This window comes from Melanostigma gelatinosum (genome assembly GCF_949748355.1).
Source record: "Melanostigma gelatinosum genome assembly, chromosome: 6".
NCBI lineage: Eukaryota > Metazoa > Chordata > Actinopteri > Perciformes > Zoarcidae > Melanostigma > Melanostigma gelatinosum.
This window is the reverse complement of record NC_136639.1, coordinates 21,381,228-21,400,406: the sequence shown is the minus strand read 5'-3', so window position 1 is coordinate 21,400,406 and position 19,179 is coordinate 21,381,228. Positions and strand designations below refer to the sequence as shown.

The window sequence follows — 19,179 nt, the reverse complement described above, 5'->3', positions numbered from 1 at the left end:
TCAGGTGATCAATGAAACCACAGTCAGCATTTCAGTTTTTAAAACTTTTTTATTGTTTTTAAATTTTTTTGCTAATTTTTTTAATTATTTATATTATCTACAAAGTAAAAGTCTTAACTTAAAAGTTACATAAGGGTCGGGTGAGAAGTGGGATCTGATCACCTCAGCCATTATAATTTCATAAATAACGTTTCTCCTGTCCTCTTGGCTGCCAAAACAGGTTGAATTCACAGGAAGCTTCTCGTCTCGTTGCTTTTTTAGTTTGGTTAGAAACCTGTCAACAAACGCAGCACATAGCAGCAGCAATAAACAGTAAGATTAATACTGTGTAAATGTTGGACGATTCTTTCTTTTGTTTTTGAACAAGGTGCAGACAAAATACAAGTTCCAGTTGAATTTTCCTCTTCACTCTCTGATTAGTTTCTCTCATTCTCTCTTTCACGTTCTACTTGGCAAGCTGACTCAAGTTGCAATTTTGGGGCCCTGAAAGCGTGTGGGTGTTCTGTTTGTGTTTGTGTGTTCATCTGTGTGTGTGTGTGTGTGTTTGCAGATGTCTGCATGTGATCGGGGAGGGGGGGGCTGAATATGAGCAATCTTGCCTGTTAAAACTCTCTAGCTTGTTAAAGCATGTCACTGCATCAACATTCTCTTATTGCCTAGTCTGGAAGGAAGGGAGGGAGGGAGGGGAAGAAGGAGAGAAGCCTATGTGAAGCATGTCTGGTGAGGATGAGGGAGGGCTCTGGTTCTCTTCATCATCATTATGAAGGCTCTGGTTGAGAAGCGTGACGCAGAGCGATTCCCTCGGCTCACTGGTGCCCTCTATCTACAGCTGCTGCTGATGATGGGCTTGCACTGCACAGACGAGACAAAATGGGGGAAATTTCACAGTTCATGGATTTAGAGATTGTCCACAATTAAACCGTTAAGGACTCGATCTCGGCGATGTGGCCAAAAGATAATATTCGGAAGGCATTCACTTCAACTAATAGGTTCTCATTTTTGAATGCGTGACTTAAAGCAATATTTAAACACCCACATTAAAAGAAGATGAAAGCAGTTTTGCTTGCTGTAATCATTTCTCCAGATCATACTACAGATTAAGAGATGCCTTTCTAACGGACATCACAGTCCTCATTCAAGTCAAGTGACAAACAACACAAGGCTTCAGCAGACAAACCAAGTGAGTGTCTTGTTGACATACTTTGACCTCAGAAAAACAGCCGCGTGAAAGCAGGTAGCAATTCCACTCTGTAGCCATTTTTTTGAACGGCGTGTAGCAACACATAAATTCCTGACTCCACCCTGCAGCAGTGCGATACTTCCATACATTAAACATACCTTGTGGATGTGCCAGGTAGGAGAAATGTGTGGTGGAGGAAACTGGTATGGGGTTGAGGGCATTCTGGGGCATGGCTTGCTGCGGACCGCCTGGAGGACCCTGGGTAGCCATCAGCATCATCGTGGGGTGGGTCTGCCCCGGGTGGTGAGACTGCACCATACCAGACTGCATATGGGCCTAGGAATGAGAGGAAGTGTGAGTGTGTGTTTGTGACAATGAAACAGAAGTGTGACAGAAAGTGAGAAGGATACAGAGCGTCAACACCACAACATTCACAGCTCTTGCCTGTATGTTACTGACAGGAGCAGCATGAGGAGATACTCTATAGTTATGACCAGGGGACAGTTTCTGGGTGTGGGAGCATGAAATGAGGCGTTAAGTATAGCATCCCGCTGGCAAACACTACTTAAAAACCAGACTTTGAGCTAAGTTCTACATTCAGTTAGTTCGAACCGAGGTTAACGGAGTTAAAGCAAGTTTGCAGGCCTTCTGCCGATTTATACCCACAGAGAGAAAGATGCAGTCACTGTGACGGAAGCTCGTTACACCATGTAAGACACTGATCACTTGGCCGGTGCTGAAAGCAGGTTGTGACCTACCTGCTGCACGTGTGCCATGTGATTGTGGTTGTAGCCGTGCTGCACCTGCTGCGGGTGGATATAGACAGTCTGCTGGGCAGAGGGGAACGAGGCCTGGGGAGACTGGGGATTGGGCCCCGGGGTCATGGAGGGAGGAGTGGGGGCCAAGGCAGAGTACATCTGCTGCTGTTGGGGCTGGTTGGCCAGGTGGAGGGCCTGGGCTGCTGCCGCCGCTGTGACACACGGGCACACACCAATAGAAACACAATACGAGAGCTCCATTCTAAACATGGCGGCCAGATTTCTACTCCTGCAGCTGGCCGCCGATGAGCTCTGTGAGGGCACCTCTCGCCCACACCAGGCAGACGTAGTACTGCGTGTAATATGCATTTATTTGACCAATTCGACTCTTCATTTTCAATTCCTTTGTAAGGCCATCTTTGATTTATTTGATAGGCATGATTCAATAGTTCCATATAAGTTTGGCCCAACACTGTATGGCCGGAAAATAAATGATAGAAACGATGGAAGAGTTGGATGATAAGGAGGCGCTCCTGTGCCCAGAGTTAATACGGCTGTTGTAACAGATGTAAGGTACTGGTCTGTTCGGGTTACAGGTTTGTCTCAGTTCTGCAGACTGTCTATGCAAGCTTTTCCACAGAAGTATAAATTAGGCACGAAGCAGGCGACCTCACCTGCTGCTGCCTGCTGGTGCTGTTGGTGCTGCTGGACTGGGCTGGCAGCTGGGTGGTTAGGAGGACCTCCGTGTTGTTGTGGACCACCCTGCTGGCCTTGGCCTGTAGGTGTGGCAGAGGGCTGGGGGTGCTGTTGGTGAGGGTGCAAGGTGGCGTTGGGGTGAGAGTACTGCTGAGGCATTGGCCCTTGAGACACTGCGAGACATTAAGGATGAAAGTTGCTTTTTTTTTAAACAGTAAAAACTAAATGAGCTGCACATTTTGGCCTGCAAAGGAACACAGACAAAGGGTGCGCTGACATACCATACATGGTGTGTGTCTGCTCCGGGTACTGTGTAGTTGAGGAAGACACGAGCGTGGGTTGGCCGTGTGTGGGAGGCGCCATCATCCTGGCACTGCCCTGCATCACCGGACTGAACACATGCTGCGCCTGGAGAACACATGGACAGACAGACAGAAGACGGACAACATCAGCATTAAAGCCTGTGTGTGTGTGTGTGTGTGTGTGTGTGTGTGTGTGTGTGTGTGTAAAACCCAAGTAATTTACACACATGCCACTCAGGTATTTTTTTTTTAAGAAAAAGTCAATCATTTTGGTATTAGTACCAAAGCTCAAGTATTGTAATGTCATTCATAATGTACATATCTAACTCAGTAGGCTTTGCGGATTTTTGTTTTATTATGTTACCCATAAGAACCCTGAAGCCAATCTCCAAACCACCTCTGTGTTCCTGTTACATCACGGCCTGATCGCAAACAAGGTAACACCACTTCAGGTGTAAGAGGCGGTCAGCTCCACAACTCAGACATGAGGATACGCTGGCGCTGTGCTGCTGGACCGTGAGCATCTGTTCGGCAAACGGCTGACTGGTGTACAGCTGGGAGAGATAAAGACTGCCAGGACTAACCGACGGACTGCCGAATAAGCCGCCCACGGTTGTATTGCTGTACTACAATCTTACCTGTGACTGGTAATGTGTCATCTGCTGGACCAGGGGCTGACTGGTGAACTGCTGCGGGCTGCAGGTGAAGTATTGGGCAGAGTAAGCAGGGCTCTGAGCTACAATAGGTGGTCCTGCGGCCGTCGCTGGGTGCATCATGGTGGGCGTGCCTTGCGGGTGGTGCTGGTCTGACCTCTGCTGGGGCATGTTGGGTACTGGAGAATCATGTAAACAGCTTTTATCAACATCCCCTTCAAACACCTGCACAGAATCATGGAGTCTGAAAAGGCTATTTACTAAATTTGTCCTGAATACAAGACAACTTGCTATGAGATAACCCTCCTTTTTTCAACCCATCTCTCTGAAGATGAGTAGCATTTGGTCAGATCGTTTAGAGCTCATTTCTAGCCTTTCCTCTTGTACGAGTGAAAGTAATTGATGCACGTAATGAATGCCACACTGATGTAGCTCATCCAAGTCAAGTGCAACTATTCCTTCATTCAGTTTAACAGTTTTTGCACTTGTGTTAACATCAGTATCTAATACTTGTGGTACTTGTGTAAGCACTGTTGGTGCATTACTGCTGTATTTATTCTGCCTGCGTGGTATAAAGCCATATACAGTATACACTGGCTTGTGTCCGACTGTTGCTGTGAATGGTTTTACTGTGCATGCTCGAGAGAGCGAGCGAGAGAGAGAGAAGTGGGAGGAAAATGAGAGAACGCCATCTTCTCACCTTTACCTGGTCTGTAGGGTTTAGACTGGCTGACTGTCATATGAGGCATCTGAACCTGGTACATAGCTGGAGACTGGAGCGAGGAGGGGAACGAGGATGGCCGATGGAAAAAAACAAAACATGTTTACACTCAATCTTCTCAAGACACTTCAGCATCATTTACAAGAATAAAAAAAACACAACAGCCCTCGACTAAAAAGTGCATTCTTGGGTATTTGTGTGGGACTACTCTTACTGCTGGACACCAACTATTCAGCTTTTAGGGTTAGTAGCCAACCTCTCACCGAATACATACAAAAAGCATTTTTTTAAAACACTTGTGCGCATGCGAGAGTTATCGCTTACCTGGGGCCACAAGCATTTTCTATGCCCGTCTATCATTGGGCAGAAACGGGTGTTTTACAACTAGGACCCAAACACTGCTCGTCATCGTCCATTCCTTCACTCTTTAACGTTATACACCATGCACTGACATTACAAACAGCACTGCAGCAGACACACAGGGGCTCAAACTCTTATTAGCTTACAGTCGTTTGTTTGTTAAACAGAAATAAGATGAAGTTATAAGTCCATCTGTGATGACAGTTTAGAATGAATTGCAATAAGAAGTTGGCAAACCAACATCTGATGGCAGTTATTCAAGAAGCAAGAAAAGAACACCTCAGTACTGATTGGTCTTACAAAAAAAACAAAAGGATTAAAAAAAGTCACAAACCTTCCATATTATGCTTTTCTAATGGAGCGAGAGAGAGAGAAGAGGAGGGGGAGAAAAGGAAAAAGAACCACTCTTTAGTTGTTAACCAAGGTATTTTATCGCCAACACGTGTCTGATGTTGGATCACGGAGTTTTTCTTAAAGCAACACAAGAATATAGATTTACAACTGAAGATGTCATAGCTTTCATCCAAAATATGCTTAAAACCTTTAACGAGTCACTGACTTCATGTGGTAAACACAGCCCATATATTTCCTCCTTTCTTTAAACATTTCAAATCTTGTTATCCCAAATATAACCCAAAACATGTTTTAATAATTCAGACAAACGGCGTCTGGAAGATGACGGGAGAGAGAAAAGTGAAGAAGTGATGACGAAGGGTGCGCATGTTCTGTATATTAAGGTGCAGAAAGAAAACGAAATAACCACTAAATGAGTGCGTGCAGCCTATTAAAATGGAAATGTTTGCATGCATTGAAAAATTAATCAAAGCCAGAAACGGAGAGGAAAATACCAATGAGGACAAACACAAGCAGCCACGTTGGGAGACCTCATGGTGATGGTTGTTAGGGGTTTGTTTTCATGAGCTCTGCATTTCATACTGATTTAATGGGATACTTTAAGGTGATCGGCACTGAAAAGAAACAAAAAAGGCATTTGTCTTCGTACTCTAATTCCGTCAGGCAGGCGTGTGTCTCACCTGCACTCCAGGGCTGACTGGTGTGAGGGGATACATCTGGGGGAAGCAGACGGTCTGGCCGTAGACAGTCTGAGGCTGCTGGACCACGATGGAGGGGCTGGGCTGGCCCTGAGGCCGGGGAGGTGTCGGGGTGTTTGCTGGTTTGGGCTGATCAAGGAGCATGTAAATAGAGACAGACGTAGAAAATTAGTTCGGGATCTCAAATTGTGGTAATTGAATTGTTTTGTGTGGCGGCGGCAGCAGCAGGGCACACTACTCACCTGCGCAGTGAACCTGGGTTTGAACTCGTTGGCATTTGGGTTCAAGGTTGATTTTCTCACTTGACTGCAGGAGGAGAACAAATAGTGAAGATGATTACATTTAAAAAGGCTCAGTAGGAAATGATTGTTATAATTATAGTTATTTTGAAAGATTCCATATTTCCCTTAAACAGCTGGTCAAACATTACACAAATAGGAGTAAATAGTGCATTTGCTTGGGACTATTTTCAGCAATGAACAGCAGGACATGTATGTGGCATCGCGTAAACTACAGTCATTCATTCATGGAGAAGAAGGAACAGGTCAAACACTGCAATTGTGGGACACATTGATGTGTCCCCCTTTGAACATAGTCTCCCTTCTCAACCGTACTGTCTTTTCCACTCACTCTTGTACTGCCTCCTTTTTCTCCTCCTTCTCTTCATGCTTGGGTCCACTGAAGGAGGACGTGGCTGTCGTCTGAACTCCCTGTGATGTCACGTCCTGTCCCGCCCTCTTTTGGTCAGGGAATGATGGAGACGGGGACAGCGCAGCGGGGCTGCCGGGCTTAATGGCGTTTGTGGTGGATGGAGCAGAGGCGCCGGCAGCAATCACCACAACACCGTCTTCAGTGCCCTCCCGCCCCACTGTGGAGGCTTTGTCCAGGGGGAGGTCCTTCGGCTTGTCTGCTGGATCTCTGGGAGGCTTGGTCGTCATCATCGGGTCAAAAGCAGCTTCTGGGTTTGAACTAGACTGCAACTGGACGAGGGAAGATGAAAACAAGAGTTGGGCGAGGCACATCCCAGCTCTTGAGCAGCCTTTAAAAACATTATGTCAGCACACTTACCCTAAAATCAACACTAAATTTCTTTAAATTATCTATTTGTTTTCTGTGGTCTGGTGCCATAGAGGGGGGTCCTGTAAGGTGTGTAGAGAGAGAGAGAGAGAGAGAGAGAGAGAGATAAATGATTGAGGGTTTCAGTGATTACCAAATGGATTCTGCAAATTCTGCTAGCCAGTGTATACCGTACCTTTACAGACTGTTCTGGTGATACTAGGTGAGCTATCCAGGGGCTTGATGTTTTCCTTGTTTGCAGTCGGGGATGTCTGTCTCGTCTCCTGGACACGACACTCTTTTGCTGCAACAGAAGAATAGTCTGTTGACTCCCCGTAAAAAATGCAGAGCAAGGATTTGTGAACGGTCTTTCTGATGATGACCGAACCTACGCTGCAATGTCAAATCCAAGTACACTACATACATACTGTACTTAAGCATTCCTCAATCGCTTAATCAATCTCAATGAAAGTGTGGGATAACTTTAACCCTACCATCTGCTGAAGAAGAGGCAACCATGTTGGGGGCGGGGCTAGCAGCGGTAGGAGAGGAAGCTGATGTCGCTGCAGCAACAGGTTCCACAGGAGCTGTTCCTGTCTGGGGTGCCGGGAGGGAACAGGCTCCACCCATATTATTCTGTCGGGGGGAGCGCGGCCTGTGAGCTGAGGAGGGGAAGAATTCATTAGATTTCGGTGATCACATAATGTAATGTAATTCTAAGTCACACCAACTAACTTCAACGCCGTTATTTACTGGCCAACATTAAGCAACAAGTAGTGAAAGGGTTAGTTTTTCACCCAAGTCTGCACTCATCGAATTATAAAAAGGTGCTTTTTTATATCATGCAAGGCAGACAACGTTCAAAACACACCATCCAGAGGTATAATTTCTTTAATCATTTATTTTCTCTTTTGCAAATGTGTTCCTTTGTGTGATATGTTAATGAAGTAGAAATGTTCATGCAGTTGGAAAACAATTATCAACATAAAAACACACAACGTGTAGAGAAATAGAAAGAAAAAGTAAGGAAAGAACTACTTTACCTCCACTAACCACAGAGGACCATGTCCCTCCAGAGGAGCTGCTCCTGGTCGGTGGAGTCACTGGGACCTCTCCAGGAGCATTGTGGGAAATCAAATCCACTCCGGATGGGGCTCCAGGGGTCCGGCAGGGTGGCACTCTGTGAGCACGAGGCGTCCGCTGGGACTTTGGAGACATCCTGGGTGGGCCTGTAGACGAAGAAAGACAGATGAAGTAAGACGGACCATCCCACACACAGACCGTGGATGTGAGGTAAACACGCTGACCAGCCTGCGTCTCCTACAATCCTGCAGCGAAGGTTTCTCTTTGAAAGTCATCTCACAAAAGCTTAAACTTTTTTTTTAAAACCTCTACACACCGATTACATCTCAAAAAATGTTGAAATGTAACAACCCACTGTCATGTTATTTGGTGACATGCATGTTAGTGGAGAAACTGCAGATGATCCTGTAAAGTGGTCAAACACACCACACTCTGCAAACCACAACCAAGTGAAGTGACTGATGAGAAACGGGGAAATAGAGGACAGGTGGTGACGTGAAGACCCTTATTTAAAGAATTCACTGTTTAGCAGAGCTCGTACAAAACCATGTGTCTCACAGGTGAAAGCCCAGTGCACAACCGCTCTTCGGCCAAACATTAGTTGAATATTTTTGCCATTTCAGTCTAAACACATTTGAAAAGTATAAAACATCATCCATAAGTATTTGGACAGCAACATGTTCCTTTGAGCTCAGTACTCCAGCTCAGTGGATTCAACACACTTGCTTACAGTTAACAGTTTGAGAGTGAACGTAGTCGGAATAGTAACCCTGTTAAAGTGCCCCGCCCAATGAAAAGAGCATCATCATGGAAGATAGTGCTGAGTCTACAACAAAAACCCACCTTTTGATGTTTTCTAATAAATTAGACTTAATTAAAGAGTGACTACCGTAAATACTGTTTCTTGCTCTCCTCCAGTGGCTGATGTTCTAACCCTGCTGCACTAGTGCGAGGTTGTCATTACAGGTACAACAGACCACAACTTGCTAAGTGTCATCAGTGGTGCAACAGACTTACGATGTTTTCAGCAGAAGAGTTGAAATGCAAAAAACATCCATGATTGGGCGCCATGGATAAAATAAATAAATAAGAATATTCCTACAATACATCTAATATGGATGTAAATAAATACCATCAAAATAAAGCTCAAAGCTGGTATTTTACCCTCATTTTTATTGATATCATTTCAAATCCAATGCGCTGGAGTACAGAGCCAACACAATATCACTGTTAAGCACTGTATGTGAGGCCCAACTGATTAAGTTGTTTTACGTAATATATCCTCTTTTAAAAACATCCAATTCTAACTTCTGGTTGCTACTTTCCCATTCTTCATTTATAACTTCACATAGGTTTGTATTTTTTTTTTTTTTTTTTTTTTTTTTAAAGTTGCACCAATCAAGCCTTTGAAAAGTCTGTTATTATAACAGTTATCTGGTGTCTGTTCAGGCCTTCCTCTTGACTGCTCCATCAGAAAACATTTTGAGACACTGCTGCCTTGGTGCTTGAACTCTAGCTTGACACAAGGCACAGCACACATCGTTGTGCAACCACATGCCAAGGCACTGACAAAGGATCAGCATGAAATTGAAATCCTCACAATATCCATTTGTAAGGAAATTGACAAATCTGACCCCAAATCAGTTTGAAGCAGCAACTTCACCCATTTGTTTTGTTCCACACTAGACCTGGGCAAATCTATTTCTGAGAGTAGTTTTCTTATTTAACTTTTGTGACGCTTCTAACATCTTTCAATCTGATTATGATGGAATATCACTTCCATATTGTACTCAATCCATCCAACTTCAACTCATGCCTTTGCCCAGGTCTACTCCACACTGATGTGGGTACCTTCTGAAGACATGCGTTTGGGCAGAGTGGAGGCTGGCGACGTGGGCCCATGGTGGGAAAAGGAGGATGAGGAGGAGGGATAGGAGGGGTGGGATGAATGAGAGTGAGGCCTGGAAGGTCTAGAGGGGGGTCTGGAGGGTGGCCTGGTGGGCGTGGTCGCCCGAGGAGGCAGGGAGGAGGGGCCAGACTGGTAACGAGAAGGGGGGCGGGAGGAAGGAGACGGACAGGGTGAGGGCCAATGGGATGAACCTAAAAGAGGGAAGGACAAATGATCAAGGATGACAAACGGCAGATAACTAGTTAAAGTGGGGAAACAAAGGTATAGCAGGAATTTAAAGAAGGGGGGGGATTAATAAATATGAGAAAGTATGGCAAGGCAGAAATCAAATAGGTACATAACACATAAGTAAATAAATAAATGAATAAAATAGCAATAACAAATATGAACATCCCAGAGACCCTAAAGTTACCGCCGGCTTTACATCAGTTACACAGTAGAGGATAACAGAGGAAACTCTCTGCACACATTTTGTATATAAGGTGTAGCCAGTAACCCCATACGGTTGAGTGTGTGATGCATTCGTCATACCTCCGTTAACCACCCTCTGGTCGGCCCCGGGACTGTAGTCGTGAGGTCCTGGTCGAGGAGTCGGCGGTCCACCTGAGCTCTGAGCCAGACGAGGTGAGTTCTGACGTCCCGGTCCCCAGGACATCGCCTCCCTGTTCCTCTGACCTGGAGGAATGTACTTGTTCTCTCTGCGCGCACGCGCACACACACACACACACAAATGACACAAGCAGATGGTTCAGTTAAATATGTCTAAGACAATAGCTAAGATAATAAAGGGAGGAATTCATTCTACACTCTATTACATTCAACTAAGTCCTTCTCATCAGCCAAAATGAGCATGTTTTCTTCAATTACCGAGGAAGTATTTGTTCTGGGAGCAGCTGCTGTTTACATAGTGAATGTGCGAGAACTACTTTGTCTTCCTTTAAGGCTTGAATATGCTTCTCAAGCCTCAGCTTTTCTACTGCAGACCCACCCTAAAGTGGAAGCATTATGTACATGCATTATGTGCACTTAAACGGTGAGAGCTCAAAGTCCTTCAATTCTGATATGCGGTGTATGATATGCTAGTACAAAGAACTTCTACATAAATATAGTACAGGCCATGCTGGTACATATTATTTTCTCTATGTAAAACTTTTGTAAAATACCAAGCATGTATATTCAAACAGACCTGCAGGTGATGACGTTTGCAAACAAGACAAGCCAGCCCTGTGACATTGCTGCATTGATATTTTATAATAATAATAATAACATTACAAGTATAAACTAAGTCCCAGTATTTCCTATTAATAACCTAGACTGTGGCAGCCCGCTAAAGTATTTACTGTAGAAACTACGTGAACTATTAGCTTTGTAAAGATGTGGAGTAATATCTACCTGAGCAGAGAATGAAGTCAGAAGTAAAAGGAAAGACATTTACAATAAGATATTTAACCCTTTAACTATTTAATATAATAATAACTAGACTATAAAGTACATAGTAAAACGTCAGTTTTTTAGTTAATTTATAAATTGTATAAAGAATTTAAATGTGCAAAGTAGCCTAACTAGTAACTAATATTGGCAAAAAAAGACAGTGAAGTTAAAAGTACAATATTTCCCTCTGTAGTGGAGTAGAAGTTACATACAATGGAAATACTCAAGTAAAATACTAGTACCTCAAAATGTGTACTTAAGTGTAGTACCGGTACTTGATCGGCCTACATATACTCAGTTACATTCCACCACTGGTAGAACAAGGGCACACGTTTGTTTACAAGAGCACAACGTTGTTCATAGTTGTAGCCACTAACTTCTGCTCTCACAGTTTACCAGACTGATGCGTTTAACTTTAAAATGCACAACATTTTCTTCCGGGGAAGCATGACCCCGGATCGCCCTAGCAGGTCAGAGGTCCACCCACTATGGTCTCACAAACTCTTGAGGGAAAACCTGAAGCCACATTACGGGAATGTAAATGTGTTGTGTTGTGCAGCTGCTTTTTTAAAGGAGCTGGCATTGCAGCACAAACTAAGAGCCAATTACAAACAATGAGAATGAATGAAATTGGATAGGCACATGCAAGCTATTGACACAATCTGCAAGTACATCATTACAAGGAATAAACTGACCAATGCAAGAATTAAGCTTTGGCCCTATGTTTGCGTGTGTTTCCTGGTTCTCACCTGCTAAGTGTATGAGTCTCCCTTTCCCCGCGCACTACAGCAGTATATTTCTCCTCCTCAGAGCGTTCGTCGTTCTCCAGGGCCACACGGGCCTTATATGTGGCACTGGCCTCAATCTCCTCTGCCAGTTGGGCAGCACGCGCTTCTCTCTTCTGGAACTCTTCCGAGTTGTCTCGCTCCAGGGGGACCCTGGGAAACAAGCGCAGGTAAGACTAGAGCGACAAGGTGATGGAGTGTCCAGGGACGACCTGATGGAAATGTTTTTTCTTTTGTCATGTGAGGTCACACCTGATTAAAAGCATCAGTAAATTACCAGATATATTAAAAATATCTTCAGTACACACATTCTTTAATTTTAAATAGATGTGCTGTATTAGTGGTAGTGCATTACACATATTCCAACAGGGAGAAACACACATGAACATAGAGAAGCTTACGTATATGTGGACAGGCTGCTGTCATATGTAGACAAGACTCCATACTTCTCCTCGTTGTACTTGAACATGTCATTGGGGTCCCAGCCATTCGACTGATGTGAAGAGAGAGCGGAGCAGAGAGAGAATTTCACACAAGGGCCATTAACAGATTATCAATGCTGTGGATCAGATTTACTTCTTTCCCGTCAAATTCAAAATCCTCAGTTTACAAAGCTCCTCATGTGAAGGCCTGTATGGATTCCATGTGCTCACAGGTGCAGCATCAATCCGTCGGTTGCGTCTTATGTTCTTACCACATCTGTATCCAGAGACTCCAGGCTGTCAGAGTTGTGGGTCTCTCCTCCATCCCAGGGCTCTAGATCCTTCTCTTTATGCTCGCCATTGATCTTACTGCTCACTGCTGCATCTGTGAAGTTGTCTGCGGCGCACGCACACACACACACACACACACACACACGCGATGGTATGTATCTCACATGGCTGCACTCTCATCCCTCAAGAGCCACAAGCCCTAGCAAAGGTTTTCTCGCTGTGCTTCATCAGGCACACCCACCCACAAGCAGACATGGGTCCGACTGGATTGGGGAAAGAAATCCTTTCAAAAATAAATTTGAGCATTTCCTCGAGCTGGCCTTGGGAAAGCTAACAAGTATAAAATGTTCTGACAGTGGGGGCAAGAATATGAAAACAGCCTTGTGAAGAAATGCAAAAGGAAAACCCCTAAAACTATCTTAGCCTGTAACCAATTATTATTAAGATATCATATTTTCAGCGGGCAAACTTTAATCCAAAATCAAATGCAGGCATCATAGTCTGTCTGTCTTTTTCCCCCACTTAATTTACTACGCATCACTATAGCAATACCTTGAAAAACAACAATACCTGATATTTGTCCATACTTTCAGGACCGTTAATTAAGTAAAGAATACTTTGGGCGGCACACTAAAACCAGGGACAGGCACGCTCAAAGAAAACCCGTAAATTATATTTGAAAGGAAATCGAATCACATTTCGGCCCAGGTCTGCTCTCACATTCTCAGAACTGGCACCAATGGACTGCATGCATTAAGCAGATCAGCCACCTGGAGTTAGCATAACCGAGCCATCTCAGATCAGATTCCTCAAACGTGATCATAAAGCAATACATATAATGTCCAAGACAGTGTTCACGAGTCACGACGGGCTGATCTCTGAAGTAAAAGCTCAACCGAGCTGTGTATCACAGAGCAAGTGGAAAATCCTTCCACCAAATGCAACATCCAGTCAGAAGATCAAAGATTCAGTGACAAGACGGAGCAAGAGAGACTTGGATCAAACATTTGATTTTTAGGTTGTGTGAAAGCATTGATCCCCAAATTCTATCAACAAATTGGATTCAAAGCAGCAAAAGGCAGCAAAAGATCAGACCCCAGCCTAGGAGATTCACAAATGTGTTTGAGTGCATACGAAGTTGTGCAAGAGGAGAAAACAGCCATATATTACCTGTATCAGAGGACACTAGACCATCAGAGAGGAGAGAGACAGATGACAGGGTCAGAAGATGGACTTACACACCAACAGTCACGCTTGTTTCTTTAACAACTCATTTAACACATTAATAACATATGATAACTAACATTAGCAACTGTGCTTTAGATGCTTTACTTTTCCGGTAATCAATTGATCGATCCAACTATCATATTTTAAAAGTTGCACCAGTGCACTCTTCAAATCATGTGGCGAGACCCTCACACTTTGTCCAGTCCATTATCATTGAAAGAAGAATTGTGCGAGTCAAGATTAAGTAGATGAAGACGGCTCATTCAGCCTTTATTGAGCGTCCTTGCGTCGGCCGGGCAACCTTCGGACCGATCAATAGATGGCATCAGTCTTCAATGACTGGCCACTCGGAGCAGACACACAAGATTTAACTCACGGCAAAGCCTCTGAGACATCAAGGTGGTGAATACGGACTGAAATGGATCAAAACGTTGTGTGCGTGTACTGAGGGACGTTCACTCTGGCATGTGTTCATTTTTCTGAATGTGCAATGAAAAGAAATTGACATGCTTCATGGGCTTTCAGTATGAGCACCACTAGGTGTGTGTAAAGACTGCCGTTCGTATAGCTGGATAATATTTGTTAACAAAAAGGCCCTCGGTACCTTTCCTGGCAAAATTCAGGTCCACATCTTTGAAGGTCACCACTATGACATCTGAGGCCTTGAAAATGATGCTCTCCACAATATCCTCTTTCCTGGGAGCAATGCTCGGCTCTGGGCTCTTTCTGTGGGCTGCGTCCAGCACCAGGTCACACTAAGGGGGAGAGTTATGGCTGTGAATAAAGGGGAATCTGAAATACAGCAAAAGCTACTTTTATCTACAGACATGATGAGTAACCCTGGGACATGTGGGACAGAGGCCGTGCACAGTTCCTTCCCAATCATGTTCTACAGTAGCTGGACAGACAGAAAATGAATTGGCCATCATTTTAATAATACATATTTGTTTCCCAGTAAATGTATCACGCAAAAATGCCAAACATTCTCTGGTTCCAACTTCTGGGGGAGGATTTGCTGTTTTTTTTCCTACGTTATGAATTAAATATCTTTAAACATCTTCATGAATATGTGTTAAATATCTCAATGTGAACTGTTGTCAAATAGAACGAGCAGTTTGAAAAAGGAAGAGGTCACCTTGGGCTCAGGAACATGGGGCAGACTTTTTTTCTCTATTTTCTGACATTTTATACACTAAACGATGAACCAATTAATAAATAAAAAAGTGATAGACGAATGGATAATAATCCTGATGAGCACAATCAGATTAAAAAGGACCAAATGAATGAAATCACTTGGTGTGTTTAATTGAAATGAAAAATTGCAATCTTGGCCCAGATGGAGGAGCTTGCGACCTAAAACTTCCCCAAAACAAGATGTTTTACAACAACTAGTACATTATGGAAGGAAATTTAAAACACAAGCCCTTCAACCAAACAAGACACTGTTGACTCATCGACGTGTACAGAGGGGTGGTGAATATTTCAGACTGTTTGACTGTTCAGCTTGCGCACACTGTGGTAATAAAAACCAAATGGGATACTTTGTTTTGGACTCAAAACAAAAGGGGTGTGTTTGTCTGTGCAAGCACCGAATCTACCAGTAGTCTATTTCAGTCATACAACCTGATAAGAGGTGGGAGATCTCAAAGTCTGATGTGAAAACCAGGGATAATGTATGCATTATAGACTTCCCATCAAGAATGTAAAGCCAAGCCTCTGCACTAACTTCCCAGCATAGTAATCCTTGATCAATAGTGATGCTACTAACGCAATTACACATCTAGCACCATATTAGCACCGACTGTAAAAAGCATTGTACCATGTGTTAATCTTACCTCTGGACCGTATGTCTTAAATACTCCTTCATAGACTGCTCCATTTTTCACTTTCAGCTCACACTTGGTCCCCTATGAATAAACAGGCCTATCAGTATTCATTGTCTGCAACATTCATGCAATTAAAAGTGCCAATGTCAATTTACAAAATTCTAAAAACAAGTTCAGAAACCCATCTGCTGTGAAAAAGACAAATGATTGATCAAACTCTGCTTTGTTTATGCAACCAGCTGTCTCTATAGATCACACAGACTTTGCTTATAGCGGCGTAGACATTTTGAAGAAATGACATGTGGTGAAAGACTGAAGTACATACTGCTGTTACACATTCATTTACAGTAACCATAATTCACGTTTTATTCAAACAACGATATTTCTAACTGCTTATTTCTCTATTCATTATTGATATTATACAGAAGACAAAGTTCAAAAGGACGTACAAGACATTTGTAACGTCAACTGAGAAAATAAAACTGTAAACACAGTTAAACATACCACCACTGAAGTCAAGACATGGACCATCCTCATATTTGCATATACACCATTGAAAATGACCTAAAGAAAAAAACAAAAACAGTTAACTTCTGATGTTCCCCATTTTCTAAGAAACAAATGTGCTAAATAGGCTCTCGCATGTATGCGACACCTATTGTTCCATTTACAATTCATAACAACAAAAAAGATTTCCAACCACTGGATTTAGGCTATTTATCTAAAAAGGTCCATTCTGTGCAAATTTTAAACTATATTACAAAAACATAGCACTATATTCAAATGACTGCACAGAATGAACAAAAATAAGTATTAATCCAGTATGGAGGTTGTCATAAAAGAAGCCTCCTCTTTTTTGATAAACTACAGCAATCAGGTTTACTAGACGCCTAATGATACATCCCTATGTTGTATAAAAGCTATTTCCCACTGACGTATGAGAGTTAACCGGTTACTTACTGCTGCGGGACCTTTACCACTGTGTCTTCCCCTGAAAAGAAGAAAATGGTATTGTTGTCAAACTTGCCATCATCATTAGCACTGAAGTTCTTGCTAGCATACTAAGACAAAGCCCTCTCAAATGGAGGCCACTGTAGACTGAACGTTAGAAACCTCGAGAGGAGGTGGTGTAAATCTATGATGGTACTGAACTGCTGTTTCACATGTTACAGGGGAATCCCAAGAAACACCATCAAGACCAATGATCCAATCAAATCTACATTTAAATGTCATGCAAATTACATATTTTAATGCGATGTAGATTCTGAAATGTCCAACAGATTCCAGGATATTTTGCTGGTTGGAATAATATTCAATGGGCTGCCAGCCACACACTACATGGAGTAGCCTACTTTTTTTTTCCCGAAGCATGTCCTAAAATGCACCTTGTTCAGCAGCTGGCACATGGCCAGGCATTCACACTTAATTCAATGTAGGAAACGGCCACTCTCCCTACATCATATCCGCCTTACTCGATGAGTAATGTGCTCACCTAAAGACAGTCGGTTCCTCGATATAGTAATGTCGAAATTAAATAGGTTGGTTTCGTGAGTCCACGAACTGGTCCTATCGCATTTTACTCCATCTTCGCCCGGCCTAACCTACGCAATGAATGGGACGTACTGTCCTAGTGACCGGTGAAGAGAAGCCAGACCAAACTAACACCAGCGACATACACGATACGCATGCAGCTTCTGCGCCGACGGTGTGCGTTCGCTTTGTATTAGGACGACATGAACAGAAATGGCATGCTTCAAGGACATTATTGCACGGGCAACAACGTCAAGGTTGAAAGCCCGTCGGTCTATAATTCCCCCTTCTCCTCCGCCCCATTCTTTCGTGCGCCCACACGTTTATATCAATTTCTTGACAAACCCGTTGCAGCAATGTTGCGGTAACGTGCCAACCTAGACGACTGTAGAACGAAAACAAAAAGCCTGTTTTTATCACAGTCCCTTTCGATTGCCCCGTTAGCCGCTGTGAAACTGAATTAGGCAAGTGCGCTGAATCACAAGCATGGGCTGTCAAACGGCTAATTAACGCCGTTAGCCTAAGCGGCTCCGAGCCGATAGTAAACTGATATCAGCGACTTGGCAAAGAGCATCAGCGCTACACGCGCGTGGGGAAATGTGTTAGTCCACTAAAACATGTTTAAATACATAATCAAATAATACGTCCTCTTGCAGGTTGAATAAAACGTAACATTATATCTCGAAGTTGCAACATTATTGGGGCGAGCAGCAGACGGGCCTCGCGAGCTCAGCTGCATAGCGTAACGCTAGGTGGCCAACACGTCGCGAGGCCCGCATAACGTTCAGAAACGCGTAACGTTACTACTTTCGGACCGTTAACGGGAGTGTCATCTCTCCAAACCGGCCCTGTTGGAAGTGACTGTGTTCAAGTATTGGAGGCTAGTCACGTTAACCCTCGCTACTGTGTTTTTATTTCGCTAAATTAGCGGTTCAGTTGCACAGACCTGCCCAGATTCTGTCGTCCTCCACCGCTTCCTCCGGCACCAGAGGCGGTGGCGGCACTAGAGGTGTTGCCACCGCCGGGCTTGCTGCGATTTCCACCGGCCTTCATTGACATGGTGATCCCATAAAACTCCGCGTCTTAAAACGACCAGCTTCACACCGCAATATCTCAACGATGTGTGACTATGTGACAGCTCGCAAACGTTAGCGATCCTCTGATGCGGCTAGCTAACAGGGTAACGTCAACGTGCCTCTTGAGGAGGATGCTATGCTAAGAAGCTAGCTTGCTAACAGTTGCTATCTAAAGTAGCAATCTGTAACGTACAATTCCTATTAAAACAGAAACAAATAATGTTTTAAAAAGACAACAAGCCTCAATTACTCTTCCAAAATAAACAAGGGTGTTACACCTCTTGTCAATTTGTTGTGTAATTCAAACAAAATAAATCGTTTATCTCAAAATAAGGTTTACAGCTATCTCAGGTTCTTTCCGTTGCTAACAGCGAAAAGACCAAAACAGTCTGAAAGGGGACAAAAAACTGCGGAGGGATATATGAAAGGCGTAGCGGCTCATAACATATAACGTTAACCAAATATTTCTACAGTGTGTTATTTGACAGCCATCAACCTGATACAAATACAAACGTGGTCATATTTAATCTAGATCACCAAAGAAACTTATAGATACGCATTTGTTTTGCTAAATTATACATACAACATGGTACTACTTTCAGGAAGTCCCCGAATCATCGACGGCTGTTCTGTGGCATCCACGTGAGCCGGCGAGCAAATTACATACACGGGCGCTCACGCGTAGAAGCCATAGAAACACACCATTTACAAGCTGCTTGTGTGTGCATGGGATGTCAATTTACACCTTACATTATGGACATAGAGATACAACTAGTTAGATGCGCAGGTACATTTACTAAAAAAATACACATTGATGATGT

General features: G+C 43.6%; 1 protein-coding gene across 6 annotated transcripts; it reads right to left on the bottom strand.

Annotated features, from left to right (window-relative positions):
- Positions 1-52: 52 nt before the first annotated feature.
- Positions 53-18,710, bottom strand: atxn2 (ataxin 2). Of its 6 annotated transcripts, none has more exons than XM_079269576.1 (26): positions 18,229-18,710; positions 16,713-16,743; positions 16,257-16,316; positions 15,762-15,833; positions 14,531-14,681; positions 13,870-13,884; positions 12,681-12,805; positions 12,388-12,479; positions 11,951-12,139; positions 10,302-10,468; positions 9,713-9,961; positions 7,822-8,007; positions 7,273-7,440; positions 6,975-7,082; positions 6,791-6,861; positions 6,353-6,702; positions 5,965-6,028; positions 5,705-5,851; positions 5,005-5,022; positions 4,290-4,362; positions 3,575-3,768; positions 2,916-3,042; positions 2,613-2,807; positions 1,939-2,150; positions 1,339-1,516; positions 53-852 (listed from the first exon to the last, which is right to left on the bottom strand). In XM_079269576.1, exons 1-26 carry the CDS (start codon positions 18,339-18,341, stop codon positions 824-826), a joined length of 3,384 nt encoding a protein of 1,127 aa, XP_079125702.1. In that variant the 5' UTR covers positions 18,342-18,710; the 3' UTR covers positions 53-823. The 6 variants fall into 6 exon arrangements, with proteins under 6 accessions (XP_079125702.1, XP_079125703.1, XP_079125704.1 ...); XM_079269577.1 differs by having other exon boundaries at positions 4,296-4,362; XM_079269578.1 differs by lacking the exon at positions 5,005-5,022.
- Between the last annotated feature and the right edge of the window lie 469 nt (positions 18,711-19,179).

Coding starts and splice junctions, on each gene's coding strand:
- atxn2 (XM_079269576.1), bottom strand. CDS start 18,341: ATGTCAATGAAGGCCGGTGGAAATCGCAGCAAGCCCGGCGGTGGCAAC. Junction 7,083..7,272: donor TGCCTCTTCTTCAGCAGATG/GTAGGGTTAAAG, acceptor CTTCTGTTGCAG/CAAAAGAGTGTCGTGTCCAG. Junction 3,043..3,574: donor TGACACATTACCAGTCACAG/GTAAGATTGTAG, acceptor TGTGTTCTCCAG/GCGCAGCATGTGTTCAGTCC.